General features: G+C 32.6%; 1 protein-coding gene across 4 annotated transcripts in view; it reads left to right on the top strand.

Annotated features, from left to right (window-relative positions):
• The first annotated feature begins 4,054 nt into the window (after window positions 1-4,054).
• The window catches only part of TBX4 (T-box transcription factor 4), a 336,315-nt gene continuing 318,621 nt past the window's right edge, over window positions 4,055-21,748 (top strand). For 3 of the 4 annotated variants that reach the window (XM_077299630.1, XM_077299629.1, XM_077299627.1), the window contains exons 1-2: window positions 7,407-7,743; window positions 16,934-17,089. In XM_077299630.1, the coding sequence (XP_077155745.1) occupies window positions 16,937-17,089 (153 nt within the window). In that variant the 5' untranslated portion in view covers window positions 7,407-7,743; window positions 16,934-16,936. Of the gene's footprint in view, window positions 4,155-7,406; window positions 7,744-16,933; window positions 17,090-21,748 lie in introns of those variants that run through there. The other variant, XM_077299628.1, reaches the window with a different exon arrangement.

Here is a 21,748-nt window from a genome sequence, read left to right as displayed (position 1 = left end):
TAGGATCAAGAAGATTTTTGGTTTATTTCTCAATCCTTATATAGGAATTTAAAATAGAAAGTTCAAAGAAGGGAGAATTGACAGCTTTTGTATGCAGTCACTTGGTCTGTTTACATATCATTCGTGCTTTAAACTTGTTATAATACTTAAAAAAAAGTTTTCTTAGGCTATGGGAAAAAAGTTTTCTTGGGGTATGTCAAAATGGCAATTGTGCTCTACCGTATCACAGAAGCTTAAGCTTAGTGACCTTGAAAATTAATATTGTTCATATATGTATATAAGAGATGAGTATGTGTAAAGCATTAGACCATAAAATGGTGATTAGACCACTGGTAAATTATGTTACTTTTATGGCTTTTCAACTGTTTATGGTATTTTATTTATACAATAAATTGCAAATTTTGACATGTATGTTTCAAATTGTTGACTAATGCATTTTTTTCAGTTTTCATTTTAAGGCCAATAAAAAACACTGGATCTAGGAATAAGATTCTCCAAAGCACCTAAACATGAACAAACCCCAGTATGGATAAAGCTGTGCCAAATGTCTCCATTCTTGTTAACCACCATATTTAAGATTAGTTCATAAAAACTAATGTCATTTTTCATGAATTTGAAATAAAGGGGTTCTGTCAAATGTCCATTAATTAATTGATTAATTAAGAATTAATTCATACTATTAGCTACCTTTTTTAAAAAAAAACAGTTAAAAAGGTAGAAAAAATACTCATTCCATTGCCTGACATCATTAGTTTTAGTCAATAAATTTGACAACTTGACCATTATGACTTGTATATTCTTTTACAGCAAACATATACAGCGTAGCATAATCTGGAAACTTTATTGTTAAAAATATCTTTTAACTATGTCTGAACTTGGAGTTTTATGATTTAATATGAAAAATATATTTTCAAGGATTTCTATAGCCCCCTCTATAGATCACACGTGCCTTGCTCAGAAAGGGAAAAGCATCATATGGTTTTTAAAATATAGGGGGATTTAAAATGCACCATACTTTTCTTTTCACTTCTTTCTATTCATTTCTCCTGGTTATATTGCATCCTTTACTGGTTAATTACTAAGGGCAAGTTAAATCATTTAGAACCTCGTAGGCACACTTCAATTAAAAGTCATTGAGTAGGAGGAAATAGAAAATGATGCAAGAACATGGTTTCTACTTCCTTTAGACACAGGTTATTAAGAGAAAGCATCATCTTTAGGAAAGCGTCATGTTTAGGGTGTCTTCTAGCTATTGGGATTTGAACTGTACACTTCAACTATTACATTAATTAATACCCCTGAGTGATACAATAAATTGAAGCCTGTAAACCAAGAAGAGATAGAGAACGTCACTCTATTTATACTTCTTAATTATTGGCTAGTCTGTATGTAAAACTGCTATACTATTAATGATGATGATAATATATAACTATATATCTAAGCGTAAAAAATGCATTATTATGTTACATCTATTATAAAAATGTATGACATTACCAGTATGCTTTTTTAAAACAACTGATTAATTGACGGCTCCAATTTTTTTCTATAGGTAAATTACTGCCTAATTGCATTAGTTTGGATCAGATTGCAATTATTAAAAGCCTCTCTGCAAAGGAAATTGTTATGCGCATGAGCTGTGAGTCACTAACATCTATTACTTAGCCAAGGGGTTTTCTTCATCTTCTAGTGATGCCCTACCATGTATCAATGCTTTTGCTTGCTTTTCTCTGCCACTAAAACCCACTGCTATTGGGTGACTCTTGGCATTGAGTAAAAATGGGCAAATAGGGCTATTTGCTTAATGTGCAAAGCTCATGTAAAATTTAGATCACCTATTGTAGCGCTAGAAAGACAGAGAGCTCAAAATCACGCAGTCATGCTTTACTGCTTAACTATCTATCTATCTATCTATCTATATACATAAGTCTTAGAAGCTCAAGTGTTTTTCACAAAATTAAAACCACATTGGGTCACATAATGAAGCCAATTCTCCTTCAAAACCTTTGCATAATCTATAAATTACACTCTTTATTCGTCTTTCAAAATTGAGTCCAAAATTCTTGAATTTACACTAAAAGCATGTCTTTTAACCTGACCTACACATCAGATAAGGTAAATCCCTTCGTCATAAATTGCCAATCCTTTAGTAGTTCTTATTTAAGGGTGTAGACACTGAGGCTTCATGATGACCATTATCTTCACATCACACAGATTACTAGGTGTGTAGATGGAATGTCCTGAAATGAAAACTTCTCACTCCCTTGTACAGTCATTGGTTTAACACAACCGAGTTGTTTTTTTTACTTACTTGGACCCTCGTCAATAACTGTGGACCACAAAACACGTGGAAAGTAGGAAAGTATTTAACAATATCTGAACATATGCATAATAAAGGTTAGACTGTTAGTGAAGGAGATTATGGGTATTCAGAAGATCTACCCTGATCAAACAATTTGCATCATTGGCATTTATATATTTAGTTGTTAAGAAATGTAATGATTGTTTCAACATAAACAGGGATAAAATGCCACATTTCAGCTTATATAATCATGTGAGGACAACCTCTGTGGATATGTGAGAGCCATTCAAGCAAGTGTATGTAACGAAGCTATATAGTGCAAACAATATATCTGTTAAGCTGGATGTTTCTTATAAGTATGTCTGCAGACAAGTCGCCTTTTCGTGGCGTGTTTGTCGTGTCTCCCTGCTGACAAAAAATTTACTTACACAGTGCTGTAATTTCTTTAAAGTTCAAGGTTCCATTTGCAGAGATCACTGTTAACGGTAAGGAGATATAAAGTGTAAACTTGACACAGACCTTGGGCCTCCACCTAGATCTCGGAGACAGATCACACCTTGAAGATCTTTTTAGTAGAGAAAACCTCAAGAAAGAGGTACAAAAATACAAAATCTTCATCTTTTACACACCATTAATATCAAATAATGCAATTCATAGTGTTTAAAATGGTATTTCTACCTATGATTGTTATGTATAAGTACTTGTGTTCATATGCTACAAAGTAATGTTTACAATATGCAAAATATTACAAAATAATTTAATTATTCATGAATTCCACTGGCTATTTGCACTCCGGTTTAATTAAATCACATTTTTAAGACATAGTAATAATATTAATGATGACACTGATAAATCCTGCATAAATACGTTATTTCACTGTGGAATGTCTAAACGAGTTACTAAAACAGGTTCTGGAAGAGATACTACTTTCCTGGTCTGTACGACATGACTATTTCCACTTCTATGTATTATTTGCATCCTAATAGTGAATACAGGTTGTATATGGATAAAACACTCGATGGCAAAAACCAACATAAGTAGAAAATAAAAAAAAGGGGCACAAACCACAGCTGAACTAAATCAATCGCTCTCACGGATGTCCATGTTTGATCTTTGTCTAATAGATCTGCAACACTTCCCAGAAATAAACATGACATTTGATTTTGAAGAGCAGCGTATTTATTAATGTGTCCACTTCCTAGAATGATTAAAAATTATTATGGAAACCATCTTGAAGTTCTAACATGACAAGACATTTCAAGTTATGAGCATAATTAGCATGGTTACATTTCTAAGGGTAAGCAATAGGGGGTGGCTCCTGCAAGGTAAATGGATGACTGTACTAATGAAGGGCATTTACTTAATTGAATCAAATTCCTCATGGCTCAAAAACATAGGAGCACTTTGCTTTCTGCATGCAAAAAAACCCTTGTTTTACCTTTATAAAATGTATCATGTATATTTATTATATCTAAAGCTACAACTATTAGGAAAATCATCTGTGACTCTTACCGCAGCAATTTCTTCATGCTTTTAGCAAAACATCTTTGTATCTTTCCTACGAACGTTTTTTTTGAGAGTGGGAAAATGGTTCATTAAAAGGTTGACCCCAGTATACTTTATCCTGCTTCTGTTCCCAATTTTTAGACCACGTGACTGTGGGAGTGAGTTTGGTTTAAATTTTCTTTCAAGAAAATCTGATAAAATCTTGCCCATAAAGAACCAGTAGTTTTATAGCATTGTCTTTCTTATACTATCGGTATGCTGGAGAATTAGTTGCCTTTGTAAATTTGAGGTTGTGGAAAAATAAAGGTCTTTGTGCATCTGATTGAGAGGATCAGCATTCAACGAACTGGTAAGAGTATATCTCTGAATACATTTTTACTGATGATAGAGAGAGTGAAGGAAGGTGGGTTTATTTTAGCAAAATGTAAAGTAATATATATATTCTTGTTTAAGATTATTAATAGAATTTCCCTATAGAACACTATTCTGCTAAAACTCCGAAGCTATGAAATTGGTTACCATACATTACACAGTTAATAACATATTACACTAGGTGCAAATAATCAAAAAGTAATGCAATACATCTATACATGGTCACATTGGTGTACTTTTTTGAAGTTGGTATAATAGATTGAATGTTCAGTCAGGATTTTTATAACCAGTCTATTTCACTGACTATACTGACTGGGATAAATCATACTTCACTTAATCAATATGGCACCTTAAATACAATAAAATAATTGGAACTGTAATTTACTTCTCTATTTTTTCTTATATGGAAATCCATATATAGTTATGTTGCATTAATGTTTTATATCACTACTAACTGTCTAGTATATTTATGTCTATCTAATATCTATTATCTATCTATCCCATATCTATCTATCTATCTATCTAGCTATCTATTTACCCCATATCTATCTATCTTATCTATCTATCTATCTATCTATCTATCTATCTATCTATCTATCTATCTATCTATCTATCTATCTATCTATCATCTATCCCATATCTATCTCATATCTATCAATGAATTATCTATGTATGTATGTATGTATGTATCTATCTATCTATCCCATATCTATCGATTTATCTATCTATCTCTCTATCTATCTTTCTATCTATTATTTATCTATCTATCCATATCTATCTATCTGTCTATCTATCTATCTATCATCTATCTATCCATCAATAAATCTATCTATCTATCGCCTTTATCAACCATCTCTATCCATCTGTATAATATACCCATTTGATTATAGTACCTATATATAAGCAATCTATTCCTATAATCTATTTATCTACTTATAGCATCTACAGCTGTATTATCAATCTATTTATTATCTGCCTATTTACCTCTATAATCTATTTATCTATTTCTGTAATCTATTCATTTACATATAGTATCTAACTATCATTTATCTATCTAATACTTATCTACTTACAGTATCTATCTATCTATCTATCCCATATCTATCTATCTATCTATCTATCTATCTATCTACCTACCTCATATCTATCTATCTATCTATCTATCTATCTATCTATCTATCTATCTATTGATCTATCTATCTGTCTGCCTGTCTGCCTGTCTGTCTGTCTATCTATTCTATGGTACCTATTTCTACATCTTTCATTTATCTGTCATTACCTTTCTACTTACAGTACCTACATCTATCTATTAATCTAGCTATCTTTATCTACCTGTATTATCTATCATCTATCAATTTCTATTATCTTTCCATCTACTTATTTATACAGATTCCTGTGGACAAACCATGCAATAACAGCGTTATTTTATGTACGTTGATAATGTATTTATCTGTTCAGATTTTTTGTATTTCTAAATGCAGATAGTAAAACCCAATACATTTCTGGGTAATTCTGACATGACAGCATAACAGTATGTGAGCAAGTAAGTAGTAATAGGAGCAGTTTGTAAAAAGACCAGATCTATCTCAGATATTTCACAGACACTGGCTTAGAAGCAGATAATGTATTCCAATCACAGTCCATTGTAAGGTATGGAAGGAAATGAGAAAAAAAAATCCACCAGCAGTACATATCTATGTGGTCCTAACGTTGCTGAACGCTGCTGTGTGTTTGTGACAATTTCTGCAGAATACAAGTCCCACACTATACCGTTAAGCATGGCCTTAGAAGTGAAGTAAAATGCATTAGTTTGACATTGTACAGCCTTTCCATAATATTTATTTATTACTGTCTCGATGTTTGGCTCTTTAATAGCGGCTGGCACTAAATGAATAGTTTGCTTTGTGTAATGATATATAGCAAACTGTTTGCTGAAGCATTGCCATTGTTCATATTTCACCAAAAAAAAAAAAAAAAACATATTTCCATCTCTGGGCAACAACCCTCTTGACCTTAAATTAAAAATTCATCATCAGTCTTCATCCCACTCAAAGCTGTTTATTGGATGCTGAATATTCATTAGCCCTAATCGTATAAGTTCACACGTAACATTTCTATTTAATCTCAATTCCTGATAACAATTTTGTATAAATAACAAAAAATCTTGTCAGTTATCATGGGTTCGTTATTTGCTATATGTTTTGTTGATTTATTTTATGTAAAATCACCGTCTCGTAATTTATAGCCTTACTTGTAACAACCAGGATTTGGCTAGAATATATAGCCTGCATATGTAAGTTGCTTACATAGGATAGTCTTATATAATATGCTAATAATATTAAAATATGTATGAAGGAGACATAAAGATGTGCATAGCGACTGACAAAACCAAATTTCACATGCAGACAATTCGTCTTTGTTTGCCCGCCAGATGAAAGAGAAACTATGCCGAAGCTGAGGCCTTCCTACAAGCTATTATTTTATTTCTTTTTCAATCACTACTGTAATGCTTTTACTTATTGTTAATTGATTTCTATAGGTAGTAGATGCTAAAATTATACTATCGTACTATTGCTATGACTTCTGAGAATAAAAAATAAAAATAAAAAGTATGTATATATATATATATATATATATATATATACATATATATACGCATACAGTATCTATATGGATTGTAGAATGATTTAGTATGTAGTACTGATTCATTGAAAGATGTGATGACCAGTTGTAGTTTAAAGGTTCATTTTTTGGTATTATTTTCTATTCTAATAAAATACTTTTCTGGTAAAAAAGCATATACCTACTGTATTGTAGTACAGTTTTTCTTAACATGGAATAAATTACATTTTTTGCATTAAATAATTAACCAAGTATTCTTTTTATTTGCACATAATAGCAAGGAGTCTGTAAATTACTCATAATTCTGAGTCACGCTATGCACGTAGCAAGTCCTGTTTTCCTTCCCCAGCACGAGGGAGTTTAGAAGGATAGGTGTAAGTTATGAATTGAAATGGTCAATGGAATTAGATTATGAGCTGCTTTCATAAAGCAGTAGCATAGTAATATATGAAGGACTAAAATAGTTAAGTTTTGTGTGCATGATATTGCTGGAACAGAGTTCTACTGGGACTGATTGACAGCAGCAACGTCAGCAGGAGGGGGAGACTCAAAGGGGAGGGAGAAAGAAGGCCAAAAATTCTATCTCTGAGAAACATTTTTTAGAGAAGATCAAGGAAAAGTTTCTGTGGGATCTGGGAATGTCTCCTCTCTGCTGTGTGTGATCAGTGATCAGGATGCTTGCACTGGACAGGAACCCTTTCACCGGTACCACCAGCTGTTTCTAAACCTCCTGTCAAAACCCTCATCTCTCAGCTTCCAGCTTCCGTATTATCTTCGGTCCTATTCAGAACCAACCTGCGTCTGGCCCAGCTTCTTCCCTGCACGAAGACAGGATCCAAGACATTGTGCTTTCAGCTACTTGTCTCAGGGCATGTTCCTTCTCTTTATCTGGATGCAAGTTACATATAAGTGAAGTGTCAGACTTTGGACATTGTAAAACCAGTGTAAGTGTTCAACATCTCCTTTACTTTTGTGTCTTTTGATTTTGCTTGTAAATCCTGCATATGTGTTAGGAAGATAAGAGGAGTATATACGGCTGCATGTCGTTCATCACTGGCATTGTGAGATGTTTGTGTGTAATACATTATACCTTGTCTGTTGTGAAGAGTGGTCAGGAAAATCAAATAAAGCACGCTCTGTAATCTTCCATGCATCATTAAGCACCATTAGAATTGAAATTATCTGACAAACAATCTTAACTTTAAAGTCTTTAAGAGTCACTGGTATGATAACGGTTTCAGAGGCCCATCGCAGCAGAGTAAACACTGCCTTAAGTGATCCTTATGGTACCTTCTGCAGGTACAACAGACTACAAATTTTGTATTGCATTCCCCAGCCCCCTTCTCCTCCTCCTTAGACTGCCACATCCTTTCACTACAAAATCTTTGTCCTATGAATGCTGGTTGGGCCTGGTTATCCTAGAAGCGGTCGCTGCAGAACTACTAGCAGATTTTCCATTCGACATGGGCCTACAAGTGTTCTATATTACAGAAATATACTCTAGACAAAGGAAAACCTGGAAAATATTCTATGTTTGCCACCACGTTATGGTCTGAACAAACGCTGTAGAATAAGAATCCTGCATGTCTGGTACACTATAATCACTTACAACCTGTGATTTCAGTTTACGCTACTGATAACTAAGAAAGATGATAGATATCATAAAACTGATTGTTAATATTGCTTTATCTAGCATATGTGTAGTGTGTTGATTTATTTGCTAATTAAGTTGATTCAGCAATTAGAATATTTGATACTGTAATACTGGCCGTAACCTTGACCTTTCGTCTGCTTTTTTTTAACGTATTTTTACAATTTTCTAAGTAGCTTTCCTTACAAAGTGTTGGTCACCTTTTATTAAACCTCTATCTATCTAAATATCTATCTATATTTGCTTCCATAAAACTGTGCATCAATGTTATTTAAATCAAATATAAACAAGATGCAGAAAAATATTACAACTTATACAGTGTAGTAAATAAATATTTTTACTGCACTGCATATAAAATACGTTATTATCAATTTTCCTCAGTAATTATAGTATTTAATCACTCATTTACAGATTTTTTTTAATACCAAGTATTAATTTAACTCCAAATTTAAATATTCTCTCTGCATCTTATCAACTTAATATTCTTGTGACTTACGCGTATGTTTTTTTTTCAATATCTTATTTTTTCAGTGTAGTTTTTTAGTAAATTATAACTAACTTAAACTAACTTATCTATAATACGAAATCAATCAATCAATCAAAATATCACATTTTTTATTACACTATATTTTACAGTAGATAAGTTTACCACAACCCAAAAAATAAGACAATGGGTAACTATCATGACAATTCCATTTTTAATTTAACCACATTTTCTATATAGCTGTTTATTTGTATAAATCAATAGATATTTTAATAATTAAAAATATTCATCAGCATGAAAAAAAATAATAAAATTATTAAAGCAGACATTTGATAAACAACATGTTGAAAAAGAGAATAATAAACATATGTCACAGGAGATTTAGTAGGTTTGGCGGCATCACTGCATTACCACAATATTGTGAACAATGGCACGCAATTCATGATATCTTTGAATCAATGTTCTCCATTAACGGCAATTCTGTAAAATAGGAAAAAAATACCTTGCTTTATACAAAATTGTGACTGTCAGATGGGAGTCTCTATTTCTTCTAGATAAAATATGTTTTGTTATCAAGCAATAAGAGAAAATGCTTACCTCAAAGGAGGTGATACAAGTCACCTGTAAAACCGCATGACATTGATTCTCTAGCAATGACTTTTGCTGGCTGTTGGCTGCACTATGCATGACACACACATCTCTCATTCCTGCCTGGTTAAGAATGAAAACTGCCTTTCTCCAGTAAAAGTCTAGGTTGATGAGCACCAGGTCCTACAGCGCTGCTGTCATACCTTATCTTTATTGTTTTTTTCTCCAGTCTCTGTCCAAGTTTAAGAGGAGTCTCCTTTAATCCTAGTCTTTGCACACTTACACCGATATGTGATTTCACGTTCCTGGTCAGATTTTTTTCACGGAGAAAAATGTATGCTGTAATTTAGACATAGTATATTGTTAGTATACTGTCATATATGTGATATGCATATATATATCTTTATATATACATGGTTAAATACATGCATAGCTGTATATATAATATATATATGATTAAATATAATTGTTAGATAATTATATATAGTAATATGAATATGTTTCATACATATATGTATGTTCATATATATATATGTGTATATCTACATATATATACACACACACATATACTGTACATTATCTGAGCTATCACTATCACATTTGACAGAGCAGAGTTCCAATTAGAAATACTATTGACATAGAATTTCTAATTGGAAGTTGATCTATCAAATGTGACAGCACAGATAATTTTGTCACATTTTATATATAAACGAATGAAAAAAAAATAACATATCATATGGCTATAACCAAATTTTTATCACACTCTAGAATTTATTTTTCCTAGTTGTACTATATATATATATATATATATATATATATATATATATATATATATATATATATATATACACCGTTCAAGGTTCTTGTGGCTAATTGATCTTTACTAACACTGATCTCCCTAATGAAGACAATTTGTTTTCTAATTTATACAAAGTATACATGACATACATAGCAAATATTTAAGACTAGTCAAATTTCAGAATCATTTATTGACATGCAGAAAAAAAATATAAATATTATTGAATTCACACAAACCACTAAATGAATAAATTAATTTATATCGTGAATTTGATTTAGTAGATAGTAATAAAAAAAATTCAGAAGACACATGCTTATCAATATATAAGAAAAAAATATTTAAAAAAACGCACACACATACAGATGCAAAAAAAATATGCATATGTAAAAGAAATATTAAACTACTTTACTGGTGAAAAAATGCAACATGAATTATATAAACTGGAACCTCCTGCTTGTCAGAACATAAAGTTACACATATACACTAGGCAAAACACTTATTCTTGCTGTCTAAATGTTACTATTTATTAAAATGTTAAAACCGATATCGTGAACTTGATTGGTGCTTTAATATACAATTAGAAAAGATCAGTCTTCAGTTTAACCTAATATTTAAACAATAGTGTTTTTCTCCAGGTGGAACCTCATTCATCTCACTTACACAAGGCATTAATTTAATGGTGCTCTATTACTTACTGTATAAGACATCTGTACTAACAGCTTTCACATATTACACTCTATTTTTCAATGTCTAAGTACTTAGCCTTTGGGACTTCAATAGTCTAGAAAGGCAAATGCTAAAAACAATGTTATGATTCCTATTTTATGCTTTTGTATTACTTTTATATACATAAAAATGATTCAAGTTGCACTGTGGAAATTCTGCCACCATAAAAATATCTGATAAAATAAAATATTGCAGATAGGGAATTTTGATAAATATATTTTCCTGTATGCGACTATCCCAAATGCACATTTGCAAGAAAACAAACACCAGTCTGAGAGTTTATCAAAATATTCTATGGCAAAAGGCCATCAGGCCAGCCACTGTAATATTATCCTTAGTGATATATTAGTTTATCTTTGGTTGAAGAATTGTTCTAATTTCTACACTAGAACCAAAAATAAAATATAGACATCACCCCCAGCAATAACCCTAGCATCTATAATTATGACACCTTTCTTTACCACATGGATACTTAACTAAGCAAAAGCTCCACAGAATGCTAAATTATTAAGAATTTGATGTTTCTTTAAATATGGATATCCTCAATAGTTTAGTTAAGTGCAATTGATCAATGGTATCAATGAAATGCATACAATTTTATTTTGACGCTTGCCACCAATTACATGTTATACTTTAAAGGTTTAGTTTAATGAGATAAAAGATAGAATCTTTAAGAAGATTCATCCGTTTCACTAGCTCTCTTGAAATTAGAATAGGAGTAGTCTTAAAAATTTATTTTTTCGGCAAAGCTGCAATATTGACGTATTACCATTTATGAATGTTAACTTTAGGGTGTACAAGTAGGCATCTAGGTTAGCTACTCAGGATCTTAAATGGAATAATAATGACCCAATGGTAATATTGTTCAGGGCATTAAGCTACAATTTTATGTGGTGTAATAGTAAATACCAGCAATTGTGAATAACCTCTCTCAAATAAAATTCAAACTTGTTTTCTCAAAGATTCTTGGCTGCCATTAGAGGGCCATATCCTTCAGTCCTTGTGGGCCCATAACATGCCGTGTTGAAATTGCTGCTTCAGCAAGTGACTGTGAAGGTGGGTCAGTCATTTTGATTGACACACCTGTGCTCTACAAAAGGTACCATGAAAAAACTATTTGCGATTTACTGTTGAAGTCAATTATTATTCAGCTTATTTTCATATGCAACATACATGTTTGGACTGCATAAGAACAGGGTAAGATAAAATACTTGTTGTGCATAGCTGAACATTTAGTAACCAGCTCCATTACTGGTTTTTATTGCATTGCAGATACATTTTGCAAGCACCACAAGCTCCACCTCCGATTTGTAAAAATACAATTTTGAGTCTCCACTAAACTGCATTATGGTGTGAATGACAATATATTTTTACCATTATACTGTGCCATTTTATAATAAATTGTATAATAAACTTAAATGATCACTAAATTACATTGATTTTATGAAAAAAACTAAATCACTACAAAAAGACCTACAATCCTGTATACATTTTCTTCTACAATTCTATGGAAAAGTAGAAGATGCTGATGTGAAAGTTAAATCATATAAACTGCATATATGAACCTAAAATTAAATATATAATTTACAGAAGTATTTCAGATGTGAAATAGTAAATAAAAAATCTAAAAAAAATCTAAAAAAATTCCAGCTGGCAAAAAACACAAACATAATTAAATACTATCACTACTACACAAAGTCAATTTTGAACTTAAAAGTATTCTAAAGAATTGGTAAGTTTGATTTTGCAATTTAGGTTATGTAAAAGATAATATTTTTCATTTAGGGTTTGAAAGAATAACGAATTGCTAAGAGAATCAACATTGAATAAAGATTAAATTCAAAACATTACTATCGAAATATTTTAGGGTTTCATAAAACATCCAATTTCCTCTTGAAATTTGAAAACTATTTAAGAGAAGGGGTCTCTTAGTAAGCTTCTGTGTGCATTAAAATGGTGGCGGGATGCCGTTTCCTCTATCATTAAATGGCTGTTACTGCAACGTGAAATAGACTTTTTCCTGCTGAAACAGACAGTTCACCCAGGAAACCATTACATTGAGGTACAAATCCCATGTTGCTCCAATTATATGGATTATGTGAAGAATCTGCTAGCCTGACTGAACTATGCAGCTGCCAGGCCTAAATTAAGAATATTTCCGTGCTAAGGTATCTATAAAGCCACATGTTAGAAATCTAAATGGAACTTTTTCTATTATTTCCTCCCCTAAGTAGAGCTTTAAAGACAATTCTAAGATGGAAAACATGAACCATAGCAAAAGTCAAGGCTGATGAACATCAGATTGAACTGTGCTGCAGCAATGATGGCTCTTTATTGTGTTCCCCAGTCTCTGTCCAATCTTAGTAGAGATGCTTTTTGCCTTACACTTGCATGTATATAGTCTTATTAGGATTCTATTATTTGTATCTTCTGGCTAATACACACACAAATATATATATATATATATATATATATATATATATATATATAATATATGCTGCACATTATTGACACACAGGCACTATGGTAAAGTAAAAAACAGGACGATTAAGAATTTATATACACACTCCTCTTTATATCAATATGCACACTATACACAAGCACGTATTGTTATGATCACATGATAAATAAATAAAAAGTTTGACCTTCCATAAAGGCTAAGTAAAATAAACAAATAATGTATGTATCAAGAAATACAAAACACACATATACATACACATAAACATATACGTACTATACATACACAGAGACACATATACATACTATGCATACACACAGGCACATATACATACACACACATATATATATATACACACACACACATGCATAAACCTACACTTTATATAAATAAACAATTTTTAAACAGCATGAGTTTTTGAAGAAATTCACAATTGTATATATGCTAACTGTAATTTTACATAGCACTATTTTGTAGTCAAAACTATTGGGTTCAGAATTGAGAAACTGTTATATATTTATATTGAACGTCATCCTAGACTGCAGTTGAATTAATATTTGATAAGCTGTTTAGGAAAATGGTCAATAATGTTAACAACAAGCGTAAAGTCGTCTTTGCAGCACCGATGCACCCAAACAATGCAACATGGTCACAAGTTGTGGCACCCTAAAATATTTTTGCTAGCATCATTATCAGCACCATCACTGTTATCATCACAGCACATCATGTAATTCATACTTATTTTTGTGATTATATTTTTCTAATTCGCTGTAACAATTATTCACTAACACATTTTTCAATTAGTTTCAAACCATACATTCTTTATACATTGAAGTGCCAGACAAAGTGTAAAATGCTTTGAAAAAAAGACCCCTAACCAGTTTTGTTTCATTACAAGAAAATTAAATTATGGCCGTCTTGACTAAAATCCAGCTAGGAAAATGTTCTAGGGAAAAAATCTGGAGCTGTCTCATAAAAGAAGAAATACTCCACATGTTGAGCATGGTAATACCCCTTGCATGTTAGACTGGCAGGACACACAATCCCTGTTTTCTAACACTACAGGCCATTGGCTCGAGTACTTCTCCAAAATATGTAAATAAAATAAAGATTAAAGATTCATCTCATTTAGTTGTGTAAACGTAACTTTTTAATAAGGCTCTTAACTTCAAGAAGTTAAAGTGCATCTGCCATTGACATGAACTTGTTTGCTGCTTTGATCTACAATATGAAGAGATCAGTTTTAACCCTTAATTTATAAAAAATAATTTTTTATCCAGATGAAATCTAATTCACCCTCTATTATTAAAATTGACTGCATTAATTATGCAATGTATAGTAGTTGACAGAATAAACAATTTTCCCTTATCCCACCAGAGGAAGACACATTGTCTTAATTAACTATGCAATTGGTATGTATGATGAATTAGGAGCACTGGAAAAACTTATTTTTGTAATTCTGACCACTTATATACTATAAATATGAATACACTACTATATATATATATATATATATATATATATATATATATATATATATATGTATATATATATATATATATATATATATATATAAATATATATGTAGACAGGCACTATTAATTAGCATAATTTTTTATATGATATCAATAATGATTTAAAGAGGTTGAACACTTTAAAGAAATAATTTTAATCTACCTAAACACTTAATGAATTGTAAGCGCACGCTATAAGTTTTGGCTGTTTTTGTTTCTTTTTTTTTTTTTTCTAACGTGTGCATATATTATTGTTGCATTCCCCTTTATTACAATCATTATCTGTTATTAGGTAACAGACTTTTTCTATTTGCAAACGGAAAAAAAAGTGTAAATCTACTGAACTAATTTATACATTCATGAACGATTGTATAAGATAGAAGTCAGAACCAGATTCTTCAGAATGAATATTTCCTTCTCTCAGCTGCAGTCTTTCCTGTATCTCTGGGCAGTATCCGCTTTTGTGGTTCTTCCTCCACACTTCTCTTCCCCAAGAGAACTGCTGATGACAGGGGAGGGGAAGAATGAACCAGGGATGAGGAGTGCTTCAGTCATTTACTCCTGACACTGCTATCATTATGTAAACTTTTTTTTCATCTATCTTTCTCTTCTATCACCATATAAAGCTTTTTCATCTTGCCATCGTCTACTGTCATTAATGTCCTTACTTGATAGTAGGTGTTGATGCTCTGAATGAATGTCAAATTCTTCCTCCAGTGCTCCACAGGGGGGGAAAAAAAATTTGATTTTGCATATTTTTTCCAATGTTACATCTGAATGCGTGAAAGATTATTTTTCCATTAGAGTAAATTCTCATTGCATTTATCCATAGTAACTTGGTATAAGTCACTGAATGGCATGAACACTACTGGTTGTCAGCAATACCCCAATGCATTCACGTTTCATTGTTATTTACTAGTAGATTATTGAAGATAAAACATTTAATGTGAATTAAAAAAATAATGTGGCAACTTATATCTGTCACTTTATTTTCCTGTAATTTCAATAATCTAGGGCACTAGAATCCGCTAAATTTATGGACACAAAGGTTATATTCCATATACTTGTGAGATTTAACCATTGTCAAAGTCAATTATAGGCATTCATTTATTTATTCTATGTTTTACTTTTAAGGGCACATATCGTGTCAATTTAAATAGATAAAATGTTATCGAGTTATATCATAAAGGAGCAGCTTATGGTGCAATGTTAACATTTCCTAAGCTCCAGCCCTTACATTGCAGTGAGGGTCCCCAGTCCTCCAAGGTAATAGTTCACTGAGGTAAAAAATACCTTGTTATGATCCCTATTGGTGTTTTTTTTCCTCTACTTTTAGACGAGTAGTGCTGTGGTGGAAGACTAGGAAGTGTATGGATATGAACCTTTGCATAATGGTCTTGAATTGATGAAATTACTTTTTGACATGAACCTAGGGGAAGGTTCTATCTTTCTTATGCACCCTTTGTGTGAGAATACTATTTTATGAAAATAATGAACCCATGGGTATAGCAATGTATGCTTCAATGATCGTTTTTAAATGTTGATCCCCAAACTTTTCAAAATATTAAATGTATACTTAATTTAAGAGATTTGATGAAAACTGCTAATCTTTGTATTGATCAGCTTAGGTATTTGCCTGTCTAATCTTTTATTACACTGTCTTAATAGCGGTTTGGTTTTGCTTCACTCATAAAATTACTTATATGGCTCTTGAGGGTGTTGAAGGCAGTGCCTGTAGCCCACTGACTCTTTTTAGTTGACTGTAACTGTTTTGTTCAAGTTCATATTGGCCTTTTCCATTTAAGGGTATGAATCTTTTGGGAATGTGTTCAGTTTTAACCTTTTTTTACACCTCTGCTTTCATCTTGCAGTGTGTAAGGTATTGAATAACACAAATTTTCTCTGTTTAAAAAGGAAATGCTCCAGGAGAAAAGCTTGCCTGAGGGTGAAGACGGCTTTACAACAGCCCAAACAGCTGGACATGTAGAGGCTGCAGCAGGATCTCCAGCAATGGGAGTAGCAGGGCTAAGCAACTCACTAAACAGCCCGCAGAGCCAGGATCCCGAGCAGGTAAAATGTGAATGTTATTCTACCCTATCATGGGATGTAAATTGCTCTCCTTTAGGTGGAATACAGACAAACTACACAACCTGGTCTTGTTATGCAGCATGAAAAGTCACAAAGAAAGGAGAACTTGTTCGTGCTAGCAATATCATATACAAAGGCAAAAAAAAGTTAAAAGCAATATATATATATATATCAACAAGCAACATAGTGTTCCCTAATTGGTAATTTTCAGTGGTTTTGGCGGTATATGGATGGCTTATGGACTTTGTAATAGTTTTCTGTAACACATACTAATAAATGATAATGTTAACAAATATTCTGGGTGCAATTTTCTGTTGGGTTAACCTCTACCCATCGTCATACCTCCAAATTGAACAATGGGTCAATACAACCTATCACTATGAAGTATGATTTGGTAGTAATATGCAAAACTGTCTGCTGCAGTATTTTCATGTGCATACCCAGCAGACAATCCTTCTGCACTCTGACGTGAGGTCTCCTTATAGGTTATACATTTTTTTTTCTTTAATTATAGGCAAACCAAGTCACTACACATTTAACTTAAGGCTAAACTCCCACCATAAGTATTTCATGAGTTTTTGATGCTGTGTATTATCGCTACACAAAAAACACAGCGTCTAACAGTTTCAGCCAAGTGAAGGGGATTTATTGAAATCTAGTTTTTTCTTGCTGAAAATATGCATTTTATTTGAGGATTAGACTTGAATGAGATGAGCAAAATCCGCAAGTAAAGACATTATAGGCATTTTTTGTGCATTTCCTTAGCGGAAGCACACTAAAAATGCATGCACTCCACACATTCCTTTATCAATACATTTTCATCAAAGCTAACTAACAGGAAATTTCCAGAACAAAGTAGTTTTAATTAAAATAGCACATTTAAAAAAACAGACAAGAACCACAGCTGGTAAAACGTGATAACACATGTAAAAAACGCACTAAAAACCGCAAGGAAAAAAATGCAATTAACCGAATTTAGCAAATGGGCACACAAGTGCTGCAGAAAATCTGCATCATCAAAAACACATGAAATACTCATCTTGAGAACTTTAGACTTTTTTTATTACCCTGCTTGAACTTGTTTTCTATTTGTCTAGACAATTATTAGCCCACTGAATATTTGTTGAAGGTAATCCAATGTATAAAACATTAGTGACCACTATTTAAATGCCAAAAACAGATAGGGGATGATTTATCAAAGTGTTCACACTAATTTTCAGGCATATGAAACTTTGAAAAGTCACAACATTTTTGTGCAATGCATTGTTGTGCAACAATTTTGCAACTTTTCATGTCTTCATCATCCCTGGCAAAGTGGACCAAACATGTCCGGAACAGGGCAGACGAATTTGCCACTTTAGTGGCATGACTTGCTCCAAAAATATTGCTCCAGTTCCTGACTTGAGTAGCATTTCTGGCAAGGCGCATGCCACTGGGAAGATGTGCAGAATTGATTAGTTGACATCCACCTGCTAATGAATTTGGGGCATCTAACCCCCACCATGCCCTTTCATTAAGACTGGTATGTACAATGCCAGTCTTAATGAATCAGTTCCATAGTCTTTGTATCTCTTATGGCAGCAAACTTTCTTTAGACACTGAAATGGTATGCAATAAACTTGGATCCTGTGCCATCAGGTGACTGAAAGCGATTGTGATGCTCACAAAGTACAAACTGTATACATCATTAAACAGATATGTTAGTCCTGATGGGAATTGTGTGCTTAATTTTAAATGATATGTTAGAATGTCTGAACAATCCTTTTTGATAAGTTTCCGACGGAACATTAATATGAGCATTTTCAGTCTATCTCTTGATGGTCTTGTAAAATACTAGTTTTTATTTTAGAATCTTACAGTTAATCTGAAATGGATTTTCAAAGTATAAACATCAACCTCATTAGGCCTGAAAGACCTATTAAAAAACATTTTCAGTTTGTAGTGTGAACTATGGTGACAGATCCTCCTGAACATTGTTCCACTGATTTTATTTGCAATTTAGGATTAAAACCTTGAATTCGAAGCTGCATTCCCTAATTCTTTTTCTGTCACCTTGGTAGAGACTATAGACTGACTGCTTGCTCAGATAACTGTAGGTGGTAGAAAATATAGCTTATTTGTAGAGGTAGGACCAAAAATGAACAATTGTTAGAAGTCTGTTAACTTCATATGTGTTAAGAATTTGGTCTTAAGGGATCACACCGCACACAGTCAAAACTGGACGCGTGGGAAATATATTCTTTGGAGAGAAAACTATAGAATTAACATAAAAGACCCATAAAAGTAATTTTAAAATTTCACACATTGGTATTAATTCTCCCTAGTGTAGTGACTTTTGCATTCAGCTGTGCTCCGTACCCAAACTGATGGTCTTCATTCTAAGGATAGATGCTCTCATAGTTTGCCATTTGTACATAAAAAGATCTTATCCAGATGTCCATTTTTGTTTTGTATATTTAACGAATAGACTAATTATCATAAGTTTGCTGGATTAGATTTCCATCAGTGTTTATAAAAGGTGTCCATTTTTATCAGTTACTTTTTTCTACGCCAAAAAATTAAGAAAAATTATAAAACTTTTTCTACCCATTACAATGTTAAGTACAATAGAGTACAAAGGAGGGCAACAAAGTTAATAAAGGGGATGGGAGAACTACAATACCCAGATAGATTAGCGAAATTAGGATTATTTAGTCTAGAAAAAAGACGACTGAGGGGCGATCTAATAACCATGTATAAGTATATAAGGGGACAATACAAATATCTCGCTGAGGATCTGTTTATACCAAGGAAGGTGACGGGCACAAGGGGGCATTCTTTGCGTCTGGAGTAGAGAAGGTTTTTCCACCAACATAGAAGAGGATTCTTTACTGTTAGGGCAGTGAGAATCTGGAATTGCTTGCCTGAGGAGGTGGTGATGGCGAACTCAGTCGAGGGGTTCAAGAGAGGCCTGGATGTCTTCCTGGAGCAGAACAATATTGTATCATACAATTATTAGGTTCTGTAGAAGGATGTAGATCTGGGGATTTATTATGATGGAATATAGGAATATAGGCTGAACTGGATGGACAAATGTCTTTTTTCGGCCTTACTAACTATGTTACTATGTTACTAATGTTAAAAAAGGACAACACATTGATGGAATTTGTGTGATACTCATGATTTCCATGGTTTGATAGACTTGTATGGGTAATTTTCATCTGTAACGCAGATTAAAATTAGAATAAGATAGAATACACATGTTCATATTAATAGTGAAGTTGAATAGAGTATTTGAACGTGAATAAAATATGATTTTTATATTGTGAGTGCTTTGTTGAAATGGTATTAATTCCTAAAAATAGTCCAGGTAAAGCTGCTTGAGCTCAACTGTGAGCTCAATAATTACACAGCTATAACTCTGACCAACTAGAGGCAATTTTATGTCTGTGGGAAATGTCACTAATTTCCCCTTCATTTTAATATTTGGCTGAAATTAAGAGAATTGCACTAATGTAATGTTGGCCCCTAGAAAAAGCAAACTACATTTGCGAAACGCGCATCTGGATAGATTTGCTCTGACCTACATAAAGACAGAATAATTAAGGATAGCACAGTCTCCTGATTCTAGAGGGCTAATTCTTAGGAGGACTGTCATTTCCCACAGGCATAAAGTTGCTGCTAACAGTTCAGGGAACTAGCTGTGTAATTCTTGAGCACTCACTCGAGTTCAAGCAGTTTTACCTGAACAATTTTTCAGGAATTAATGTCATTTTAACAAAGCAGTCACAATATTTTTAATAATTATTATTAAAAGTTATATTTAATTTACATTTTTTTTACTCTTTTTACTCTCTTTCCATAATAATTTGAATTTTACTTGTGATAGTGTACACTAATGTGAATCTATCACAGTTGGGACTTCAACAAAATATATAAAATTATAGAATACATATGTAAATATTAATTTTACTTTTTATTTAATATATAATCAAAATATAATGTATATATGATAGTAGCTAAATATTCCAAGAATTAGAAATAGAGATTTGCTGAAAATATTTTTGTTACTCAAATAATTAAGGCATTCTTTGGACTTCACAAGAAAATGCTAATAGTGCAGGACAGGACCGGTCCAGGTTTTCGTGGGCCCTGGGTGAAAGAGTATCAATGGGCCCCTTTAACACATAACACATTCATGATGCTCAGATAAGAAATATAGGTATAGTACAGTGACAAACATTTAACTTACTTCTTACTTTACATGAGTGATATCTATTGTAAATTCTACAAAAGCTCAGAAATCAACAAATTCTCGCAGCGCACAATGTGTGTGCTTGGGGGATTCAAAGTCTGCAGTCACACAGAGTGACTGCAGACTTCCTATTTTAGACTGGACAGTATAATCATCCATACAGTATTATGGGCACCACATAGTGCTCAATACAGTATTATGGGCACCACATAGTCTTCCATACAGTATTATGGGCACCACATAGTCCTCCATACAGTATTATGGGCACCACATAGTCCTCCATGCAGTATTATGGGCACCACATAGTCTTCCATGCAGTATTATGGGCACCACATAGTTCTCCGTACAGTATTATGGGCCCCATATAGTCCTCCATACAGTATTATGGGAACTGCATAGCTCTCCGT

Source organism: Ranitomeya variabilis, chromosome 3, assembly GCF_051348905.1.
Source record: "Ranitomeya variabilis isolate aRanVar5 chromosome 3, aRanVar5.hap1, whole genome shotgun sequence".
NCBI classification, from domain to species: Eukaryota; Metazoa; Chordata; class Amphibia; order Anura; family Dendrobatidae; genus Ranitomeya; species Ranitomeya variabilis.
This window is presented reverse-complemented; position numbering and strand designations above follow the sequence as displayed.